Source organism: Perna viridis, chromosome 6 (assembly GCF_037379345.1).
Source record: "Perna viridis isolate PV_CMFRI_1.1 ecotype Kerala chromosome 6, ASM3737934v1, whole genome shotgun sequence".
NCBI classification, from domain to species: Eukaryota; Metazoa; Mollusca; class Bivalvia; order Mytilida; family Mytilidae; genus Perna; species Perna viridis.
Window position 1 is genome coordinate 16194844 of NC_142450.1, and position 25115 is coordinate 16219958.

The 25115-nt window shown below is 32.5% G+C and overlaps 1 protein-coding gene across 4 annotated transcripts; it reads right to left on the reverse strand.

The window, feature by feature from the left end:
- Positions 1 to 8672: 8672 nt before the first annotated feature.
- On the reverse strand, positions 8673 to 21369 carry LOC148613851 (placenta-specific gene 8 protein-like). 4 transcript variants are annotated; one of them, XM_088587491.1, is made up of 5 exons: positions 21029 to 21240; positions 19200 to 19289; positions 12835 to 13107; positions 11202 to 11341; positions 8673 to 10414 (listed from the first exon to the last, which is right to left on the reverse strand). In XM_088587491.1, exons 3-5 carry the CDS (start codon positions 13097 to 13099, stop codon positions 10319 to 10321), a joined length of 501 nt encoding a protein of 166 aa, XP_088443617.1. In that variant the 5' UTR covers positions 13100 to 13107; positions 19200 to 19289; positions 21029 to 21240; the 3' UTR covers positions 8673 to 10318. The 4 variants fall into 4 exon arrangements, with proteins under 4 accessions (XP_088443617.1, XP_088443618.1, XP_088443619.1 ...); XM_088587492.1 differs by having other exon boundaries at positions 19180 to 19289; XM_088587493.1 differs by having other exon boundaries at positions 19200 to 19706.
- Positions 21370 to 25115: the final 3746 nt, after the last annotated feature.

Sequence of the window (25115 nt, forward strand, 5' to 3'; positions counted from 1 at the left end):
CATTTTACTGACGGTACAAATCTACTCTACAGATGACTGTTGATATGTAATTATGATCATTATACCCCATGACCTGATACATGAATTTCCTGAGGAAAAATGTTTTAGGCTTAATCTCTGTGATCTTTGATCTGAAGATGTCTACTTTTCAGTCATTGTTGCTGCGAAACTGTAACTGTCCTGTTTTGAATGAATTGTTGCATGCCTTCTCTGTCCAAATTATAACTAGTTATGCTACTCTGATAATTTGTTTTTCTTACATTTCGGAGGAAAAAATGCAAAACTAATGTATGTCGTTGTAATGATTATAATTTCTTCAATTTAAAAGTAAATCTGCCCAGTTTTTATTTGTTGTGGATCCTCGAATTCATGGGGTCGGTACCTCAATTTTTTGTTAGATTTTTTGTTTGCCCTTCTTTCATGCAAAGATCAGGTAAAAATAAGCAAATAAAAGCCGGACCCTTTTTGGACCATTTTTCTTTAAAATCGAAGAAAGCACTCGTGAATGCACATCTTATATCCTTCATTTTTGAAAAGGTAAAGGTTAGAAATTGACTGTTAAGTGCAGATGAGCGTACGTTTTGTTCGATTATACTGAATATTTGCTGGGTTTATACGCGAACAGGTTTGGAAACAAGCTTGATGGTCTTTTTAGTTAGATATTGTTCATTCAAGTTCAAAATACAGTGAAAACATAGTTATTCATACTGATACCCAACTCTTACAGGACGTAGATACCAGATAGCAACCAAAATCCCTCTCACCATTAGCCCCACCCATTCCCGTACAGTCGGAATAAAAAGTTTTGGAACAGAAATTAGGAATGACATATGGATAGGTGCACATAATAATATGAAAAGTCATTATGATACAAATTATCAGAATAGTCAAAAATAAAATTGTCAAATCGATCTGTACTTTAATTATTTCCATATTTGTAAAATAAATTCATGATGAATATTGTTAATATACTTGTTCGTCATAGTGTATCATAATCAATGTTACAAACCTAATTCCTTATATGGAATTTGGTCTCCTTTTTCGGACAAAATATATAAAAGTTCAACATTTGTTCACAACCAAAATATATGAACAGGATGGGGTTACATAATCCAAGTGGCACCCCTATGACAGAAATATCAACTTTCTCAACCCCCAATTCCCTTGATATATTCTGCAAGTTCTTACATATATTCATAAAACACGAGGGAAAATACATTCAAAGCCTACTTACTCGAGGTATAAAGTCACTTTGAAGTTAAGTCATGTATAACTCATTTTACGAAATAAATTGAAGGTACATCGTTAGCCTATACAATATACATTAATTACTTTAAAAAAAAATTTGCTTATTTGGAAAAGCAAATTTGACATATTTTGCATGTATTGTATCATATTATTATTTACAGTGATGTGTATTGATGAACTTATTTATTGTATCAGAATTATTGATTACTTAATAAAATACTTATTTTTACTTGTTTGTGTTAATTGATTAATGTCTAATAATTATAGCGAATTTGATTTCATTGAAACATTGAATGAAATATGTGCTTTTATTTATGTTGATATGCAAATTAAGGTTATGACCTTAAGTTGAGGCGAACTTGGTATTTATTAACTTTAGCACTGAAGGTCAGTTTGGGTTATTCTATTAAATTTATTGGCTGTTAAACTTGGTGGTCATTTTTTTATTATTATTATTTCTTTTTGTTCGTTTGCGATTGGATTTTTGATATTGCCATTGAGGGAGATGGAAGACATTTTGAATTCACTGTCGGTCTGAAAACTATTTGGTGAACCCATTCAACTCAGTTCAGCTATAATTTATTCCTGATGTCACCATGTTTCTAATACAAGATAATTATGGCCATTTTATCACTTATTTACAGTATATCTGGGTTGAGTGACTGATGGATTGACTCACTGACTGATAAAACGTATAAAATATTAAAATAATTTAAAACGAATTAAAAGTAATTAACTTATTTAAAACCGATAAGTAATGCATATAAATGAATGAAAACTTCAAGCTGGCTAAAATGCAATTTAATACAAGTTCATGTGCTTTATGTGTGATTGTGTGTGTTTGGCACAAATAGTTACAATCCTTATTTTGTATTCAGGTGTAACCATGTTATCATGCGTGCCATGTTCGATGATGATCTTGTAATATGATGTACTAATCCTGAGAGGATTGTTCGTGCTCCTTTGCACCTCAGTGTGAAGTAAGTATCGAGTTTGTTTTGTTTGCTTCTATATGTTTAGTTTACTTATTTGCTTAGCTTAGTTTGCTGATATTTTAACTGCTTATGCCTATGCCGAACGTTTTTGCTTTGAACCATGTAGATGCTATATATGCATGAATTTGCTTATGACATACATTTGTTCCTAGTTGATACGCTAATAGAACTTATGAGTAATATCTATCGATCAGTTTGATATACAGTTTTTCATTATAATAATGAGAACAGATAATTCATTGGTCATTTTCATATTTTCATTCTGAGTACTTGAGTCCTCATAATATGCTAGAGTTATCTTTCTTGACACATTGTTATAATTTTATATGCTTATTTAGGGACTTTTAAAACTGGATTGATTTCAATAAAGAAATCCCAAACACCTTGAGATGTCTTGGTTTTTAACTAGTGGAATACCCATAAAAACAATTGGCAATAATAATAAAGAAGTGTATTTCAATTTGCAACAAATATTTTAAACAGGAATTTGTTTCCAACCTTTCACATATTTATCAGTCTGCTCTAGGCCTACACACAAAATATAGTATACTATATCGGTCCGGGCTTGCAGCAAGCATGATTTATATTTACTGTTTGCGTCAGGCAGTCGAGCATACATGAGTAAATGTCGCCGATTGTTTCACTTCACTAATGACATTTCGAGGCTAAGGATTTTGTTTTCGATTTTTACCGGTATCAGTTTCCTGCCATCTGTTTGTATTCACACATTAACCAGAAATACCTAACCGAAGAGGGAAGTATAGCGCAATATAAAACCTACTTGAACCATTTCTATCAGAAATGCTTGTTCCAAGAATGGACAATTACTTTAATTTCCAACCTTCCATTTTTTTCCTGATATTGCCATTTGTTATTCTTTCCTTCTGACAATTCGTTTTGACTATTGCTTAGTCATTTCATTACGTTTTATTATCTTTCATGATAACATGTTATCTCGGTAAAAGCATAGTTCACTTTTGAGGAAAAAAAACATATAAGAACATTATTGTTGTATTCGCTGTATTTGTTTACAGTTATTTAGAAGTACATATTTAATTATATATATATATGTGCTCATTATAAGTATAAGAGTTACTATTTATGAAGGTAATATTTCATTCGTTTCTTATCAATAGATTTTATTCTTACTAATCATTAGTAGTTCAAATTTGGATGAAAACTGCATTACGAAATTTGGAATTATCCTAATAATAACTCGATATTCAAATCCAATATGATTTGACTCAAATCACGGAAGCAAATGTACTATAATAAATTAATAGACAAAAGCGCAAAATCACTAAAAAGGGTTTTATCAAGAAATCCACAATAGAAGAAAAGTAAATAAAAGTGGTCGTAATATCATTTAAAGATAGCGAACGACTTTTCAATTTCAACAAAAAAATAAGTGTCAGACTCTGTAAGAATCGAGCAGTGGGTGAAACATAGTGTGAAAAAAACCTTTTTCGAATATTTAATTTCACTAATTGAACCACCAGAATCAAGGTGAAAGGATAAGATTTTCTAATATCATTTTGGTAAATTGAGTTATAACTTTGAAATGCCATGAAAATAAATAATTCAAGGGCAGATAACTCTGTCAAAAATCGAATAAATCTGTACATAGTTGAATTGCTTGCATTACACCATCGTAATTGGCAGGGTCAGAGCAGCAATTAACTAGAGTTGTCATGAGTCGTTCTAGCTTCATGTAATTATCATTAAGGTTTTGCGGTATGATTGCCATTTACTTTTTTTCTGAACAGATATAAGTATTTATATTGCAAGACGATCTTTAAGTATAGAAATCTGAATACAGAAGTATGGCCTACTGAACATATACATCACGTCTGTTCTGAAATGCTATAATTGCTAATAAGATGAAAAATGGTGATCAGGGTAGATAAAATGATGTTTTCAATAAAATTTTATTTATAGAACCCGAAATTTAAATACTTGTCCCTAACAGTATATTCAGTGGAAACAGTATTGTTTAAAAGTGTGTCGTAAAAATCCCTCTTCCAGTTAAAGATGTATCTTGGTCCAAATTATAGAAGGCCAAAAGATTCACGTTAACAGCTTTTCTGATCACCGTTGTAGGGAAGTTAAGTTGCCTTTTCGTAAAATCAAAAAATGAAGAAGATCGTCATAGCGGAATCTTTGAGTGTAATGTTACTTTCGCTGAAAAACCTGCAATAGGAAAGCAACTGACCATTTCGAAAAGTACATTTATAAGCTATGTGATAATAATGTTGTGCAAGCTTAATGACATAGATAACATTGTTTTTAAGTGTTATTATGTTACACTACTTTTGACGGAACTTTGACAAATAGCTTCCTTGCAAACTTGATAGATAATTGGGTATTGTTTCTAATAGAAGAATCGGGATGCTACTTTTATTTACCATTCGGTGTCGGTAGACAAATTAGTAATCATTTGTGTCAAATTTTATATTTGTATTCATATTTCCAGCAACTGAATTGTGTTATTATGTTTTCAAGTTATCTTTATTTACAATCTTAGTTTTAATATAAGCACGTTTAAGCAAAAAGTGAGATGCTTCTTCATGAAAGCGCATGGGTTACGTTTATTATATAATCTGCTTTATTGTTGATGAATTGTTGGTAAAATGATGGTCCAGTCTACTCTGACGTGCTTTGGTATTTTTCATTCATACTATGAAGGAGTTTATACAAATACGCATATCCTTTATTAAATGTACTTGGATTATTCATACAACAAAATAATGCTACTTTTCAAACAGACACTAGAATTTATGCACATAAGTGTGTTAAAAAACGCCAATTATGATTAAATTTATGTCATATATATTTTAATCATCATCAAAATCAAGGAATAAAGGCCATACTTTCCATACTAGTTATAAATTCATAGAAAACATATATAGCAAAACATTTTAAGAGCGGATAACTTTGACAAATATCAGTCAAACATATTCACTGATACAGAGTTTTTCAAGCAAAAACCCTTCCTTGGTGAAAGTATTAAAATAGAGGGATTTAGACGTGCATATTTCATTTCTAGGTAAAGACCTATAAATCAGATAAATACTTCCTGAACATGAACAACATTTATGTATTTAAGAGAACAGATATATTTTTAATCACAATTTATGTTATTTTTTGTTCATCTTAATAGAAATCTATATTCAAGAAATGATTGTTGTAGGATGGTACCAGGAAATCAACCAATTACGTCAGATTAAATTATTTTCAACACAGATACAACAACACAGAACAAACTTGTCGTATTGGAAAGTAAAGCACGTCTTTTAATGTGTTATAAATAATAAGTAACCTCTTACATTTAAAAAGAATATTCTGCGTTGTTAAGACTTCAATTCTTATTGTTACAGAATGCCCCCTTTTACCCTAGAAATAGACGGTAGGAATACAAAATAAAGCATGTAATTTTTTTTGTTGTTGTTCGTTCGTTTGTTTGTTTGTTTGGTTTTTTTTTGTTTTTTTTTTATTTTATTTTTTTTATTATTATTTTTTTTTTAATAATTCCAAATTAACAAGTATATGCCTTGTTCATGCAATATGATTGGTTGTTTACCTCTACGGCAGTTTTTACAACAGTGTAAATTCTATGTAATATTGACATTTTGGAAGTTTAAGGATTAAACACTGTATTTACAGAATTTATGGATGTGTCAAATCGGACCATATACTCAAAAACCTAACATAAAGATCATTAATTTATTTGTGGATAAGTGATCCGAGTTTTATACATCGATAAAGTCAGGAAGAACTGTGTGCAATACTGTAATAGTTTTAATTAAATATCTATTAACAGTTCCATTCAAATTTCAAGGAGTTTCAGAATCCGGAAAAACAGAAACAGCTACAAAGTTTTGTTTAAGTGTAAAAGAGAAGTATTCAATTATTGCGAACGTAGCTTTTAGCAGAAGTTTGACATTCGCAAATTCCCTCGAAAATGTTACAGTAAACATAAAATTTCACATTTCGCGTGGAAGGACACTTCGGAAAATAGCATTATCATGACATTGAGGGACATTCTAAACCATGACGAACGACATGGATATCCATATAATATGTATACATATTCTTTGTAGATAATATTGATAATGAAACCGTTACAAATTGTAATGACATAGTCTCTTTCATATCTCTTAAAGAAGAGGTTGGACATTATATTATGGACGACAGACCAGAACTTTGTAACACTCCTAAAATGAGATACTTATACTTTAGTCAGTTTCAATTGCATGAAAGAGGATGAATACTATATACATTTTCAATCTCAAAATTACACTGACAAGGCCGATATTAAATACTTAGTAAGCGTAATAGATAACATACCTCTGGTGTTAAGAACTGCATTATATCATATGAAAACAACGAAGAAAAATCCCATAACATACAGCGCAGAATATGATAAGAACCCATTTGTAATGTTCATGCAAAACACGAAAAGACGATACTTCAATCCCAAGAAATATCAATTACCTACATAAAAACCAGATCCACGAAAGACGTTGTTACGAGGCATGGAAACTTTTTTTAAACTAATACCACATCCCCGCTACCGTGGTTCGTCAACTACAGTCCTTGTTTTCGACGATAGACATATTTAGGAGGTAAACCTTAGGGTAAGGGACACACCATTAGGGACTGTTTATATTTATACAATACGCATCATTGCATTTAAAGTTCAAAAGAGATAAAATGTCCATGACATCGAGAGGCAGTGGTAACAAAATATCCTTCAGTGAGTATATACAAGTATTACCATCGAAATTTAAAACGTCCGTCGATTCATTTATATTTCACTGCAGTTTTCGTGTAGAGAGTATTTTTAGTAATATTCGTTTGTTACAATGAGAAAGATCTCGCGGTCGGAAGGGGAGCAACTGCTCGACAGAGCCTCTAAGTTACTTCCCCTTCTTTAGCCTCATACAAATACTTTCTATATTTTTCTGTAATACAGTAATATTGTATATATACAGGGTTGTGAAAGTCGGAAGCAAAGGAGTTAACTCTATTGTATCCTCTATTGAAAGCACACTTTAATATTTAATAACTTTGCTCTTGTATCTATTCCGTGGCTTGACTTTTTCAAAACACATTTTATTTTCAGTTTTGGTCTATAAATAATAAAATAAAATGCTCATAGAATATAAACACGAATATCCTTACGCCATAATGAATTTTAATATTCTCGATTGAACTCTATTCTGCATTTCATTTTTTTTTTCATCTACTAGTATATTTATGGCCCTGCTTTGTTAACAATCGCACAATTTATTGCTTTGTGATATTAAGTTAAAGGCCTAATTCAAAATTTTTACAATATAATTCATGAATGAAGCATGTTTTTTGGTGATTTTTTTGTTGCCTTAAATCTAATTTTGTCGATTTCGGATGTTTGTCTACTAATTCCAAGTTGTCAACTACGCTTGGTTAGAAATAAATGATTTCGCCTAATGACAATGTTGATTAGTAAGGTGTCTTTGTGTCGTTATTTGACTTACAAGTTGATTGTGATAGCGTGTCCGTTACCGATGATTTTACAACTTTTAAACCATGAAAACTGATTTATTCAACGGGTCATAGTTCACCTTTCCTCGTTTGTCTACCCCGGACTTGACTTTTTATACTTATTTTAAGGTCTATAAAAATGTCGGTCTATATTTCTCAAGCGCATGATACACCCGTCGCCCTTTTAACTTGTCCTTGTGCGTTTAATGGTCCTCTTTCATCGGGTTTTCAACTAATAAATTTCCTTGGTCGTTTCTGTCGTTTTTTTTAAGAGTTAAACTTCATAACACGAGAACGAAAAATCTGAAATTCATACAAATCGGACGGGAGCTTACTTCAATTGAAATGAATAATTCACCAAAGTTCATAAAAATTCGTGAAAGTGTTTTTGATTTATTGTGCAAAAACTTGAAAATCCCCCCTTTTTTAAGTATAAAAAATCATAACACGGAAACGATAAATCTGAAATTTATAAACATCCAAAGGGAACTTACGTCAATAGATATGAACCATTCACAAAAGTTTCATAAAAGTTGGTGAAAGTGTTTTTGAGTTACTGTCCGAAGTGTTGACGACGACAGGACGGACGGACAACAGTATACCATAAAAACTGGGGGCATAACCCTGTTCCAAAAGCCTAATTATAACCCGATACAAAAAGGAGTCTACAACTACAAAAAGACAATATTTTCCATATCATGTTGGTCTATTTAAATAAAGAAAATCCTTAAGTGATATGTCATTATCAGATTTGACGGGATTTGACAAGTATTTTTCTGATTTTTCCAATTTTACCTGATTCTTACAAATACTTACACTTAAGTTTCACCCCTCAATGTTTCCTAATTATTTTAAAGAACAAAATACAACATACTACTAACATTAAGATAATTCTACCAGGAATTCGTTAGCTTTTTTAATATCAAGTAACAAAGAGCACTTTTACGCCAGTGCATATATAAATGATTTTAACATACATATGTGCAAAAATAATAACCTCAACGTAAGGATTTTTTAACTTCAACTTGACAAAATCATGCACAAGCATTAACTTACATGCACAAAACTAATCGTGTTATATATAAATTCATGTTTCCAGTTACATAAATATATTATATGAATATATGAGACATACGCTATTGGAGAGATTGTAATAATGTAACAAATCACATTCCAGTTGACAATTTCCAATTTTAATCAGATATTTTTTTTCGAAACATTGTCAAAGAATACAGGAAGAATACAAAATTACCCATTTAAAGATTTTTATCAAAAAGACACTTTAATAAGTATAATAGGGAATACATCAAGTTTTGAAGAATTCAATTCTCTATTTGCCAAGACAAAAACAAAAAAAAGAAAAACATCATTCAACACAAAAAAAAAGAAAAACATCATTTACCACAAAAGAAGATAAAATTGTCTTCCATGTTTCTGGTTTTCCCATTTTGCCTGATTCTTACAAAAACTTTCACTTAAGCAAGCTGGTAATTTAATATGACATTGTATTAAATTGCTGACTGCAACTGTAATATCAAATGTTATCTACACAGGCAAACTCTAGCATATGTTTTCATTTGTTTTGGATTAACATATGTAATACATGGACTGAGTAATGCAGTGTCAGTTCTGTTGAGGTCGAGCAGTGGATGGAACATGGTATAAACATTGGTTCCACCACTTTGACGTGTTATTTTACTATATCTACCATCAGCATCAAGAAATAAAGTTTCATTTTGGTAAAAATGAGTTACAATTCAGTAAAATGCATCTGTGTAAAAAACGTCAAATTTCTAGCATTATAATCAATATACATAAAAACAAATTCAGTGGTGCACAAATTAAATAATGGTCATTTAAAAAAAATACGAATAAAGGTGCTAAGTTTATCAGATCAATGGGCTCCATTTTGCCTGAGTCTTATAAAGACTGGAATTAACTCATGAAGAGTTTATTATATCCATATGGTAAATATTTGTTTCGAAATGATTTTAGTTCGATAATGAAGGTAATTTATTCCAATGTGTTGACATGCACAAAAACACATATGCCCATACCAGTCAAAACATATCTTTCCATAATTTTAAAAAAATGAAAACATATGCTGTAATTTTTCCAGTGTAATATGAATTGCGTAAAATAATACATAAAGTATGATGAAACTTTAAAATGTATGCACAATTTAAATATACAATGGCACTGAATATTATGCTGTAAAAATCAGATCACAGAACGGCTTCGATATTACATAATCCAAAGCCGGTTCTAGAAATGTTCATGGCACTGGTCAATAAGAAAAAAATGATTATCTAAAAACTCTACAGGTTTGTTCTTTGTTTTTGTTTTGTTTTCTTTTGTTTTCTTTGAATTTTTTTGTGTCTTTTTCTTATATAACAAATATCTACATTTTAACAGATCTCCAATAAAACAAAAAGAAAAAGTCATGTACATTTTCCACAGATCTCGTCTCTGTTTACATTTAACTACATAACAGTCTATAAACGATTGGTATTGTCCCTTTCTGGTTTATAGACGAACTTAAACATGTCTTATGGTATGCCCATATTGTTGAGCTCTCTGGCTGCTTGGCAAGCAGCACATGGTCCACAACAGGCAACAACCATGCAATCATCACACATAGTACCCTGAAATAGTAGGTTAGATGAATATTTCGACATGGTTTTCGTCTTAATGCAGTGAAACCGATCTAAACAAAATTATGTTCGTACTAAAAGAAAGGAAGGAATTGAAATAAAATTTACCTACGATGAGGGCATAACATATTGCAGGTTTAAAATGGTCTGGTTAGTTAGCTGCTAGAAATAATGTGCTTGTGCATATGTGTAACGTATTATCAGCTTCTTTATTTTTAAACTGATCTTTAGGTGTTTTTAATTGCGTAATATAATTTCCACAGTGGTCAGGTTTAAAATGCGAGGGTTGTGATCACGTCAATTAAATGCTTTAAATCCGGTGCATTGTGGGTCCGAAGTCGGAAATTTCTGGCCTCTGTATGCACTTTCAGTTTACTGTTATGTTGCTGGAGTATATACGGCTATATATGTGTATAATGTTATTTTGGGGCCAGTTGGTGTGGTGTGGGGGTTTTTTAATCGTTCATTGGGTGGCTTTGAGCTCACATTTTTCATGCTGGTGGGGTTGTTATATCTTTGACATATTCACAATCCCATTCTCGATATATTTACTTAAACTGGTGATCATTGTAATTAAAGGCCCTACAGTAGAATGTATATATCATTTCAATGGCGATACGTTTCACAGTCGATGAGCATGCATGGCGTATACTTACGCGAGGTATGGTATGGAGTAAAACAAAAGAATTTTCATGCAGCATGCACGTCGATAACCCGAAAGATAACACAGAAGTGTCTATCGCAATCACATAGGTATAAAGTTAAAGCTACATCTTACCCTGATGCCACCAACACTTCTGATTCTGTTCCTTAGTAATATTTCCCCTCCAGGAACACACGCCGGAGCACAGAAACACTCTCCTAATCTTGATGCAATGTTACAAATTGCACATGGGTAGCAGAACATAGTTAAGCAACCTATAAAACAAAGAATATTGAGACAATTCTTCCTAATTAATCTTCCTGATTGTTTTATTCCTTTGAAGGCGTCCATTAAGGATATTTTGCAGGAATTGTTAGATTTGCTATTGATTAAAATAGAAAATATGTACTAAAAGCTAATGGCCATTTGATCTTTAAATTCATCAGAATATTTTTCGTTGTTGTATGGAACCCAAAACTGAAATTTCATACCAATCCATAAGCTACTGCCTATGTTTACCCCTTATGGACCCTAATTCCGTCATGAAAAATGTGATTTTAGGCTTTGCCTATTGTTCTCAAATTACAAACGCCATTTCCGAAATACGGCAACTTCGACAGACCAAAGTTGAGCCTTCACGTTTAAGAGCATAAATTTCTTAGGTAAATAGAATGTCGCTGAAGATTCGGCTCTATGAAGAATCTTACACTTGCGCGAGTCTAAGACACCTAAGTATCATACTAGTAAGACTAAATTTTATTTTGCCGAAGCCAAATTTTAAATGATTATATTATTAGGTTGGAAATGAACAAATTTAAAATTCCTTGATATGTAATTTCTGTTTATTGTAAACAATATTGTTCATATCAGACGCATTGATACGCAGAATCATATGCATGATATGGATCATCGATCTCATGTTATCAATAGGTCTATATAGTTATTAAATGTTGGTCCTTGGCTGAAGAAATATTTGACATTATCAGCAACACATTTGATATGGTTTAACCGTGATTTTTCAAAAGCAATCATAATCAAGTCGACATTTTAAAACTTAACGTGTTTTACCGGTAACTAGGGTGTTATTTGATGGCACTAAGTCGCGGTTGAAATTCTATAACTGCTTTCCACAGAAAACAGTCATTCAATAGAATCACTGTGAACCTCTGAATTATAGCTGTGAATACCAATAATAACTACTTGTGCCATGACCAATCCCAAATTTTCATCCAAAAATTACGAAAATTACCAAACATATATATTGCAAATTTCGATATGCTGTAATCTCATCAGCAGCATTATAGAATCAAATATGTAGAAAGATCGACACAGGAAGCCAAATATATCACAGAGAAGCTCTACCATGTGTAATACAAGGAACAAAGCCTCAGTATTTTATTTATAATATGATTTGTCGTACTGCAAATTTAGATTGATTGATTGATTGATTGCTGTGGTTTAACGCCCGAGAAGCAATATTTGAGCTATATTCAGGCGATGAACATCACATGAATGATAAAATGAAAATGAAATAATGATGAACATGAAATGATGATGGTGATGATGATGATGACTGCAAATTAATATAAATATGATAATAACAATCTGATATCATTCAGGATTAGACAAATCATAACAAGTAGTTAATTGGTTAAATGAGATTTTGTTAATGAAGGAACTGATAAATACTTCACTTCTCTAAATTGTAGGGCATGATGGGAAATGGAAGCATGAGTATATTTATTATTATGGTAATCAAAACACTTACAACTGCCCATGTCGGCGAAGCAATCAAACAACCCCGTTGTCCAAGTTCTGTGTCCATCCAATGTCGTTGCCATTAACGGGTTCTGTTGCTGTGTTGTCGGTTGGTTGACAACCACAGTCACGTTAGAAGCTGACGCCGAATGTTGCGGCTGAGACGGGAATGGGGTCATTTGTTGTGCCCCTCCATATGCTGGAGGGGACGGCCCGTAGTTGACCTCTGGTTCATCGTAAGAATACTTTGGATCATTTACCTGTGATGGGTCCATTACTTAATCTGAATGTATTAAAGATGTATACTAAGTTAAATATGAATAACACAATATGTACATTATCATTATGCATGCACATTATATATACATGCATATAAAGATGAGCTGACTTCTTCAAACAACTAAGTGACGATATAAAAATAATGGTATCGTCTAATCTCTCTCCTTCGATAAAAGGTAACAAATTTGTGAAAAACCAACTTCCAAAGGTCAATACAAATTTAAACAAACAAAAACAAACAGATGGACAAGACAATCATAAATCTAGTACTCCACATGGGACACGTGTATTCCAAATTTAAAGTTAAAGAAGTATATGATGTCGAGCAGAGCAATGCCAAAATGACGTTTTGCAATTTCTGATTGCTTTCCCTACTAAATCAGAGGGTGTGTGTTTATACATATATTCCTAATTTCACGTGATACTAAAATTACTTTACTTTTCCTCGTTTTTTTTATTATGCTTCAACCCATACTATAATTCAAGGGAGACCGTACGCTAGGCACTGGCACCCCCACCTAAATTCACACCAGGTTTAAACATGAAGTTGCGCGCATATATGTCAAACATTTATGAATATCACTCATTTCACACGTCGGTGAACTCTATTTTTTCTTTCTACAAAGCAATGTATAACTGTTTTATTAAGACTACCTTAATCCAAGCTCACTAAATCATGCCCAAGCCCCTTACCCAGAAACCAAATATATATATATATATATATATATGTATGTATGTATAGTCAAAGTCTAAGCAAAGTCGCCAAACATAAAGGTGATGCATCGCCATAGGGTTTACCTTTATCTATGTATGCCTTTAACATGTTTAATCTGGATGTTGAATTCGAATTAATTTCAAATGCAATACAATAATGATGTTGAAGTCGGATTATTTAAACATAATTAAGTTCATGTAATTTAATCAATATTTTAAACAACCCAGGAAAAATCAGGGAATATCCAAATTTCTTTATCCTCTATTGAATCAAACTATTAAGTTACATACTTAAAAGCATGATGTTCGGATAAGAGTGAATTGAATTAAGGATCAAAATAATTTTATTCCCATCTTCGTGATCTGATCATGATCAAGTTATCTATTTTCAAACACACGCGCATGAGGAAAATGTGTGGTTTCTCGGTATTTTTCGTCGAAACCAGCGTATTTTATAGCGTTCCATTAGGAGCCTCATATTTGGCTATTATACGCATTTTGACCTATTTTTAGCTTGTGTTACCATCTCTGATATTTTCCCTCTATTGTTTATATTAGAGATAGAGATTATTTGAGATAGTACTTATATAGATTGTACATGAAATTGGGTTTTTACAAGAGTTATCGTTCTCGATTTTGTTTGATTTTAGTGGGAGATAAATGTATGATTTTTCTCAAAAATGCAGATCTGAATACAGAAATAATTATTGCTTTGTGAAAATATAGCATATATAGACAGAAAATAACATCGTTCATTTGGATTTTTCTACACCATGAATCACTTTACCATTGGCGGTGTCTGAATTTTATGTGGACTGGTACTTCAATTTTCGATCCATATGATCTTCTAAATAACGTCATTAGTGACGCAGTACACATATCAGTTGTTCCAATGAAATTAATCTATTGAAAAATGAAACCGAAAATAATAATTCACCAAAAGTGCTGAATCATAACATTTATTTCATGCATACCTATTGGACGAGACAGCAATAAAACATCCTCAACAAATATTGATTAGTTCTAATTTTATAACTTAGTTAAGGGTAGGTGTAAAGGTCCTGTTACGGAAGTTATATTCAACATTAATCTGCCAAAAAGAATGTAAATGTATGACTATTAGCGATAATTTTGATAGAATCAGGTTGTGGTGTTACGGAAGTTAGTCGATACAACCAATGTTACAATCTATATTTATTAAGAACAATTAGAACGCAAATTCTCGTAATTTACAGCTAAAACGTAATGAATATTTAACAACATTCTTCATATATCTTTGATTTACATCGTTAAGTCCGACTAATTTAATTCTAACCGATTCTGATACCACAAAGTCTATTTATATCGGCTGAATACTTTTTCTGCATTGTCAATTTCTCTTTAGTCATTTTCGTATGTACCAACTGTGCATTTAGTCTTTCCAGATGGTCTTGGTTCGTGTTGTTAAACGGTCAGAATGTGTTTTCTAGCCCTCCAAATCTCGTCACGATCAGGAGTGGGCCATTTGTATTTCCCATATTTTCCTGATTTTGTAAACAATTAACCTCAAATTCATTGTCAGGATCATCATGGTCAACTGTTACTACCTGTCCGATGTACCAATTACTCTCGTATGCACACGAAACCCATAAATTTTATTTAATCTCAAAATCGGGCGTTTGTCTTCATCTTGGGGAAAATACGCCTTCATGGTATGCGAACTTACCATGGCCTGGTTCCAATAAGATGATTGGACTGCCTCAAAGGAGGTACACATAAAGTTCTCAGCGAAGTCCATCCAGAGAACTACTTCTTTTTTCTGGCAAGTTTTCTCGGAGTTTTATCATTTCAGAATACTGGTTCTGTACTCTTTTTACATGATCTCTAACATCTGAGGTTTGAACGTCAATTATTTCCAGTAACTGATTCTTTGATACAGTTTATTCTATTTCCTTCCATCTGTTTTTGTTGTTTCCCAGCACCTTCTTCCATGATTGAAAGTTGACATTTTCCGGTAACTTTGGTTTGATTGTTTCTCTAACTTTCTCATTTGTGTCGTTTTCTTTAATGAAGGTATCAGGACTCCTTGAAACAGTAACGACTAAGGCTCTCAAAGCTTTAAGTTTGAGCGCAACATTCTGGTGGCGGAAGCAAAGGCATGTTTTCCGTGAGGCAAAGTTTGCGAGCAGAAGATACTTGGGTCGTGCATTATAAAACGTTGCTCTTGAAACTTTCACGGTAGGATTTTCTAACCTAAATTTTTCGTGCAGATTGTGTGTGTAATCATTTAGGATTCTTTTTTGGTGTTCTGTCTCATTTATCCGAACTGCATCGGACTTCTTCTCTTCATTCCAACTAATACTGTGCTATTGTCGTCTCGGGTCAAGATTGTCGTGATTGTTTCCTTAAGTTTTTCCTTTCTTATCAATCTTTTAGATGGTTCCATTTTCTTCTTGTCTATTCTTCTGATGATTCCTGTTTGTCTGCTCAGTTTTGACATAAGCTTGTACTTTTTTGCTGCGTAGAACGGAAGTGTTTCTAGAAAGGCAGAAGACGCTTACCCTACCAGTGCACCTGGTCCATGCTCCAGTTTTTAGTGGAGTCATTTGCTTTTGTTACTTTGTATGTATGATTTTAGTTACTTTGTATTCTTTGTTGTGTGTGTCTGTTTTCCATGTCTGGTCTTTGTTCCTGGATTACATTTTTTTTATTACCCCTATAACCTTGGTTCCCTTGATTACCCTTCAAACGATTTTTTTATTCACCAACCCCATAGATTGTTTAAGTCGCGGATTATGCATTCAGCAAATAGAATTCGTTTGCAAAGTAGCTTTCGTCCGGTCTTTGTAAGTTTCAATTTATTCACAAACTCTTTGTTTTTGGATCTAGGAGTTAACGTTAGCGATTCAGGTTGTGACAATGTACCATCTGTTGTATCAAGATCTCCATCTGATGATACAAGCATTTCTTTAAACTCGTTTGCCTGGAGTCTAACCTTTTTTGTATTCTTTTGTTGTTCCTGATGAGTGCTGTATTCTTTTCTTGTAATTCTTCTATTTTTCTATTAGCATTCTTTAAGGAAGACTTGTATCTTTTCCTAACAAACTTTCCCTTTGTCGGAAACCTTAGTAGTATCGATGTAAGAAAACCGCGTTCTGTTGATGCTGATCTTATTGATGTAGATGGGCCTTCATTCGGGGAATTTACGACTTCCATTTGTTTTTGTTTTTTTTGTTTTTTTTTTTGTTTTTTTTTTGTATTTTTTACTTGATAATATTTTTGATATATATTTTTTTCGGCCACCCTTTTTTCTTTTTGTGTGAGCTTTTTCCACGAAATTTGCAACAGGAACATAGGCTTCTCGTTTTCTTTTTCGGTGTATTTTCATAAGATTGTTCATGTTAGTCTACATTTGTTTCTGTCTCCATTTTCGTTGTCTCACAAAATTTCTTAAAGCCATGTCCAGCTGCAAAACAATAACAAAGGATACATTTATAGTTTTTTTTCTTTAGTATAAGCGATATAAGTTGTACTTTCTCTATTTCATAAATTGCCGGTAATGAAAATTGTCAAGTCAGTTAGAAAATTTATTGCATAAATTCAATAGAAAAATTTGAAAGTGTACCTCTCATAACATATGTCTTTATAAATGCATATGTTGATTACAGTGGCAGTATCTAACCATCTGGAAAGCCTTTTAGTGTATTAGCATTATAGTTCATTATTCTTCCGAGTTTTTTCATAGATCAACATTTATTTCGGGCATAATTGTTTTCTCTCTGATCATTTGATCAATAACAATACAATTTTGAACCTCCCTAAACGACTTCTGATGGTAGATTTCGCTATTATAAGTTTTACCATGAATCACTACACTTAGCCAATGCATAACTTCAGTAACGGCCCGGTCCAAATTTTTCGGGGCCAATTTTTTTTCATATTGCTCCGGTATTTTAGCAGACGAAAAACGTGTATATTTTTGATAACTGGTTAATTCTATCAAAATCGAGAATGAACTTAAACTTTGCTATACAGATATTAAAAATATGTCATCAGTGCATTGATTATTTAAAACTTACCTATTGTTTTTACTCAGTTAGCTTCTTTTCCATAAAATTGTTTTCGCAAAAGCTATCTGCATTCTCAGATATCAACATCCGGTGATGTATAAAATCTAATAGATAAACGGAATACCGTTTCCGGTAAGACATGGATTTCCATGAGCATACTGTTACGGAGGTTAGAAGTTACAGAAGTTAGTATATTGAATTGGAAATGCAAGTAGTTCAAATATCTTTACTCATATACATTTACTTAATCTCAAAAATAAAATATTCTATAATGCCTTATTCAAAGTTAAAGGACATCTGCGCTAGCTTGTACCAAATTGCTTAAGCGGAGTAATCAGGGGAACCAAGGTTATAGCGGTAATCAAAAGAATGTAATCAAAGGACAAAGACCAGACATGGAAAACAGGCATACACAACGAAGAACATTAACTAAAATCATACATACAAAGTAACAAAAGCAAATGAGCAACTCGGACTAAAACTGGGAGCATGGACTAGGTGCACCGGTAGGGTAAGCGTCCTCTGAATTTCTAGAAACACCCGCCGAGTTGCTAATAAAAAGTCACTTCCGGGGTAGACGAAAGACGAAAGGAAAACTATGATACGTTGAACAAATCAGTTTTCATGGCGAAGATGGATACACCATAAAGATCCACGAGTTCATGATGACGACCATAAAACTTTTGAAGTGATGACTTCAATCTTGTAGCAACATAATCCTGCTCCAGAAGCCTATTTGTTAGAATTCTAGCGCGATACAAAAAGTCTGTGTAGTCTCGGAAAGCTCTGGCATAACGTATGAGTTGTGATATGAACACGCCAAACGCAATTGCTGAAGAGATGTTGCCACAGATGAAAGGACAGTTGACAATTGTGAATGAAAAGTCATCACGTTTGTCGTAAATTTTTTTTTTACCATCGATCTCTAAGTGTATGTCAAGATATGAGGCTGACTTCACAGTGTCTGTAATATCCTTTATTTCAAGTTCTTTGGGGTAGATGCGGTGTATCAAGTCTCCAAAATTATGATGGTTTAAAGATAATACGTCATCTATATAGCGGAAACTGAAATTAAAGGATCTAGCTAAACGATATTCTTTCTTTCGGATCGGATCAGCTATAAAGTCAGCCTCATAAGAGTGAAAGAATAGGTCAGCAAGTAAAGGAGCACAATTTGTTTCCATTGGAATGCCGACCGTTTGTTGAAAAACGCGTCCACCACACTGGACAAATATGTTGTCGGTTAAAAATTCCAGCATTTTGAAAACATCTTCTTCTGTATAGTTGGAAGATGATTTAGAATTATTTCGTACAAAGTATGAGGAATCTCTACCAAGAACTATATATCTGCATCTAGGTGTACCATCTTTTTTGGAAAAAGAACGATGTATACTGTTTTTAAGTCGGGATTTTAACTGGGTATCTGGAATAGAAGTATACAGTGTTGATGGTGAAAAATCATAGGTTTTAATGCTATTGTATTCTGATAGTAGTCTTGAACTGATTGTCTCCAAAAGATCTTTCGAATTTTTCAGGATCCACATTGAATTAATACCACTATAGGAGTAACAAGTGCAGACCATCTTTGACAGCTGTGAGTATAGAAGTTTTTAAAAGAGAGGTTGGGTGGTACATTTTGCAGATCCAGCTAAGTAACGTTGTTTGTATTAATCCTTGTGGAGTTTAGGAATCCAATACATAGACGATAAATCAAAGTCATCGTCCTTGGTGGAGAGACCAAAAGAAGATAGCACAGATTTATGGTTTTCCACAATTTCTTTTTTGGAGAGTGTGGTAGCAGTATATGTCTTATCACTGCTATTATTTTCTACGTCTACCTCTGAAAATAAACATTGGATGTAAATCGTTTTGCAGACAAAAGCAATGTTGTTTTGGGCTTTGTCTGCTGGTAGGACAACATATTTGTCATGTATAGTAGACAAAGTTTTTGCTATATCGGGGTTTTTTGAAAATTGATGTACCATTGGCACTCATTGACCAACTTAAATTTTCATTCGTTTGAAAAATTATGTTACGGAAGTTAGTTTCATAAAGGAGACACTAAAAATTTTGAATATTTCTGATTTTGTGAGACATGTAGTTGGTGCCAATAACACGAGGTATGTTTTTTTATTAATTTGTTATAAAAGACATTCTTTGTTTATTCTCAGAAGTTATCAAATTCAGCAGCTTGATATTATATCCTAAAACATGAATTGAAATGGTTACGGAAGTTAGAGCGAGTTTTGCGACAGGTGATTTTTCATGCATAAAGAGTCAAAAAATTAAATTTGCACTTAGTTCGTTTTGCAATATATTCTACAAAGCTTTTGCGCTAAAAGTTGTTAAATTCAGCTGTCTTAATTTGGCAAATAAACTAAATATTGATCGGCGAAAAACGAAAAATGATTTGCGAGGGACAGGGCTTTTTTTCCATACAACTGAGATATAACATCCGCAAAATCGGCAATGGACGGGGAGTAATTGTAGGTATTTTATTTTTTATGTGTATTTAAACATTCATCAACCAAATAAGTCAAATTCCCTTATTTAATATATTCCCTGTTCATCTAAATAGCATGTCATTTTATGCGACATAGAAAATTAATTTGGCCTTATTTCATTAGAATGAGTTATATATGTGATATATTCCACTCTTACATGTATTGGATGTTTTAAATTACTTCATTGTAGGCTCGAACTGTATATTTACTGACTGCACAAATTCTTTACACATTAATCATGCATGGATCACATATCATACATTGTATACTCCGACATTTTATTTTTAAGTATTATGAAGGATAAAATTAGCACAAAGAACAAATTTTTAAGGTACAGGTAGACCTTACATATGTGAAAATTGTATTGCACAACTCGCTAAACATGCGATCACAGAAATGCATATAAATCATTGGCACGCCTGCTAAATGATTACATTGTGTACGTACATGTATGCACTTATTCTATATCTCTACAGTAAAAATCGAAATCATATATGTACTGATTGTGCGTGTAATTGCGTAGTGTATCGATATTGTTGTGCATTTATACCGTAATTATAACTTTAATTTGTACGTAGTTAATACAAATACAAAAGCACCAATTGGTTATTTTGGTACACAGAAATTCAATTCATAAAATATAAAAGTTTAGATTTACCTGTAAGCTCGGACTTGAAACTGGTTAACCCCAACAAAGTGTAAGATATATCCGTAATCAAAGAGACATGCGCATGGCAGAAATCTTTGTTCCAAACGGCTAGTCCGTATATTCTTCTGTTTCCGGATCCAAAACAATATCAAATAAATTGTTCTAACCTATTGAATGTGTGACAAATACGTTTACAGTATACAATGCTAAACAGTGGCAGATCCAAACGTCATAAAAGGGGGGTCCAGCTAGGTGATTATTGGCTGATATTTGTCTTACTTTTACTTGCTCGATTAAATAATTGCCAATTAAGGTTCATCATTACCTTTCGACAAATGTGACCCAATTTCAGCGCAAATTTTCCTTCTGCCTACAGACAAACCTGATATGTAGAAAATTGTTAAGGCATAGCATCGATCCCATAGATATGAAAAAGTTGCATCAAGTTTATGTACAATTATATCAATAAATGACTTGACTTTTGTACGGTTATTTTTTTTTTTCAATTCTTCAGTGAGTGCAAAATAAACAAAGCATGTCATGTGCCGAAACCGATAAGTATCGAAATGACAATAACATTGGATATTACTCGGCATGCAAGTCTTCCGGAACAAGATTTAATAACATGTTAATAATATTCGTTCTATTTATTGATATTAATAAATGATTTATCAACACGTTAATAAATAATTATCAAGATGTTAATAATTCATCTATTTATTGATATTAATAAATCATTTATGCACATGTTGTTAAATATTTATTAACACGTTATTAAACATGTATTGACATGTTATTAAATGTTTATTGATTTCAATAAATGGGGAATAAATTCCACAACGGCTTGCCATAAACACCTGAGATTAACTTGATATGGTCCACTTATTTACACAGATTCAATCACCTAATGTGTACAGGTGACTATTGTCTTTCTATTGACAAGCATGCCAGTGTGAATATAGTTTAGCTTTAATAGGTAAGGCACATCTCAAAACATTACCCAGAGTTATTTCATGTTCGCATTCTCTACAGAATAAATAAAATCAAAACAGCAAACATCAGACCAGTTTTTGATATAATTTTTCATAACATGAATGCAACTCTCTCATGAAAGAGCCCTGCTGTGGTATTCGATAGGAGAAGGAACCTTTGCGCTCCGCCACAGGAGGCTAAATTGCCCGACTTTACCCATCCCCCTTTTTCTAGTGGCAATCAAAATTTGTCGACCCTATTTTCCTTGTGTCCCATCCTTTTTTTTCATTTCATCATTATTTCGTGTTCGTCGTCTGAATATAGCTGAAATATTGCTGCTCGGACGTTAAACCCCAACAAACAAACAAAATAAATCATCTAGATACACAGGTTTGTCTATAGTCGTGTATATGGAAACAAGTGGTGAAATTGACGCCATATTTGTCGAAAGGTAACCTACAAAAATGTAGTCGGGCTCAGTATACATGTAGCAATAGTTTGAACTTCCGTCTGTATTTCTGTTCTGCAGAGGTATCTTTCTATTATCACTTACTAAAAGTAATTGAACTTCATGAAACTTTTATCGAATTTTGAGTTGGACTTGGTAGCAGAGATGCCAGCATCCAAAATAGTTCCAAGAGTATCCTGGAGCATTATATATTAAATATTGAAGATGTGCATCTATTACAGGTTTGGGCCTATATATATATTTTTGCGGAAGGTTCTCAACAGAGACGTATCCAGAAATTTTGAAAAAGGGGTAGGAGGCTTTAATTGTTTGCTTATTTTTTTTGTTAAAACTTTTCACGAAATTAATTCCTACTAAGTGTCGGACCCTTCCATGCTCATTATACAAAAACAGACCTTTGATGAATATATATAGAATAACAGTGCACCGACTTGTCTTAATGAGGCTCAAAACCGCAATAAAACGCGAGGCTGTGCTGAGCATTTGCATCAGTTCTCGCCAAATTCGTATATTAAATTTGCACGGTTATTGTCTTAATTTATACTGCAACAAAAATAAAAAAAAAGATAATACCTATTACACAGACCATTCTTCCTGTCATCTCGCAAATTCATACGGACAAATATATTTTCAATTAACTACTAATGTTTGAAAGATGTAAAAATAATGTATCCAAAATATTTTAATGAATTTTTACATAAAAATTGGTATGGTAAAATTACAATTACGACTGGGGTGTTTAGCCAAACTTATTTGGACTAAATCCCTTTAAGTTCAAAACTGAACATTGACTCCACTTAAATTGGCATTAATGCAATGAAGGAAAAATGGACTCGTGTATTTTATAATAGTAGAAATGCATTAGAGTGTAAATAACAGTTTTCTCATTTATTTAAAACTTCAGAATTTCAATTAGGTTTGGAGGAATCCACCACAAAAAAATGAGCATACAAACATCAATCTATTACAGTATATGCACATGTTGTTCAACTGAAAAAGGCCCTTTAATGCTATAGTGGTGGTCTAATTCATACATTACTACAGTAAAACCCATGCAGTTTGCAAAATATGTCCTGAAAATGTCAGTTCACCCTTGTATGACCTAAAAAAACCCATGGAGATTTTCAAAAGTTGGCAGGTGTGATTAGGTAGATGTTAGAAATAACGCCATCTTTTGCATACAAAGAGTTCCTTTAGATACAAGTTTCAAATAGAAATATGAAAAAAGTATAAACTAGCTATCATAATGAGACTGTATGGTTAACCAATAACCGAGCAAGTTACTTGTTTACATTTTAGAGTAAAAAAGTTACTATTTTATAATTCTTTATGAGGCTTTCATTATGCAGCTGAGTCAGCATATGGCTTGTCCATCATATAAATTTGTCCCATCATGCAGAAAATGTGATATTACCTAGCATCATTCTGTGCTCTGGTCAATGCACTTTACTTAATATAAGACATCATAATTTTATACCTGTTCTAGGTATTCTTCATATTGAATACTTACATGATTTTAGCCATTAGTCGGACTGATAAATATTTTTTATCCAATTAAGCTGTACCTCAATATAATAAAAACTACAGGTTGAAGTTTTCTAAAATTGTTTTTCTAATTTGTGATATGAATGGTCCATATGACTCCATTTTTATACCAAAATTGAATTAAAGGTTTTTGCATAGGCAAATAGCTCAAAATTACCCCCCTTTTTTGTTATTTTGGTAAAATAAAAGACAATTACTGTTCTACAACATCAATAGAATTAAAATAAATCATCTTAAGGAGGTAGACCTAGGGTAAGGAACATAACTCTTTAAATCAGTGCTGTTTGTATAATATCCAATTTCACTAAAGTCTATCAAGGCTTCATTTGAAACAGAATGAAATCAATTCAAGTTACTTTGATGCTTACATGAGATTGATGTAAAATGCTTAATACAAGCATGATTTGTAAGAGTTGTGTCCCTTACTCTACATCTGCCTCCTTAAATCGTATAAATTAATCCTTTCAAGTGAATTCGAGTTGATATTCAGTTGTCAATTTAAATGTTCTATAAAATATGACCCTTAAATACCAGATATGGTTTAGTTTGGCCAGTGATTCAGATTTCTAAAAATAGAAATTTCTTAGTCCTTATTGTTCAAAATTTGCAAGGTGAAATTTCTGATAAATATTTATCCACAAGTTATTAATTTCACAATTTATTAATATCAATAATTAAATTATGCACATGTTCATGTTCAAATTTATTGATATCAGTAAATGGGCAGACATCTGGGGGCATAGTGGTTCCACGGGTATGAATCTTTATAATTTCTACTACGTGTGTCACTCATGACGAAATTCATACAGAGCTTAAAAAACAACAAGCAAATTTCTAAAAAAAATGTTTAATTTTTTTGCAATACAGAATTATACGAAAACAATTTAAATTTGAATTAAATACATCACATTGGACAACTGATGCACAAGCATTGAAATAGATAAAACAAAAGAATATGCTGACACATACAATTACTCATATATGCCATTATCATAGTTATTAGTGTCTCTTTCAGCAAGGAATGGCTTCAATCTGAGATAGATTAATCTTATTTTTTTCTATAGAGACTTAGGGTGGAGGAGAACCTGTTCCTCTCATGATTCTTAAAAA

Excerpts from the sequence above, each read along its gene's own strand:
- LOC148613851 (XM_088587490.1), bottom strand. The coding sequence starts at position 13,099 with ATGGACCCATCACAGGTAAATGATCCAAAGTATTCTTACGATGAACCA. Across the intron at positions 11,342-12,834 it reads CTTCGCCGACATGGGCAGTT|GTTGCTTAACTATGTTCTGC; the intron begins GTAAGTGTTTTG and ends TTTGTTTTATAG. Across the intron at positions 10,415-11,201 it reads GAAGTGTTGGTGGCATCAGG|GGTACTATGTGTGATGATTG; the intron begins GTAAGATGTAGC and ends CTACTATTTCAG.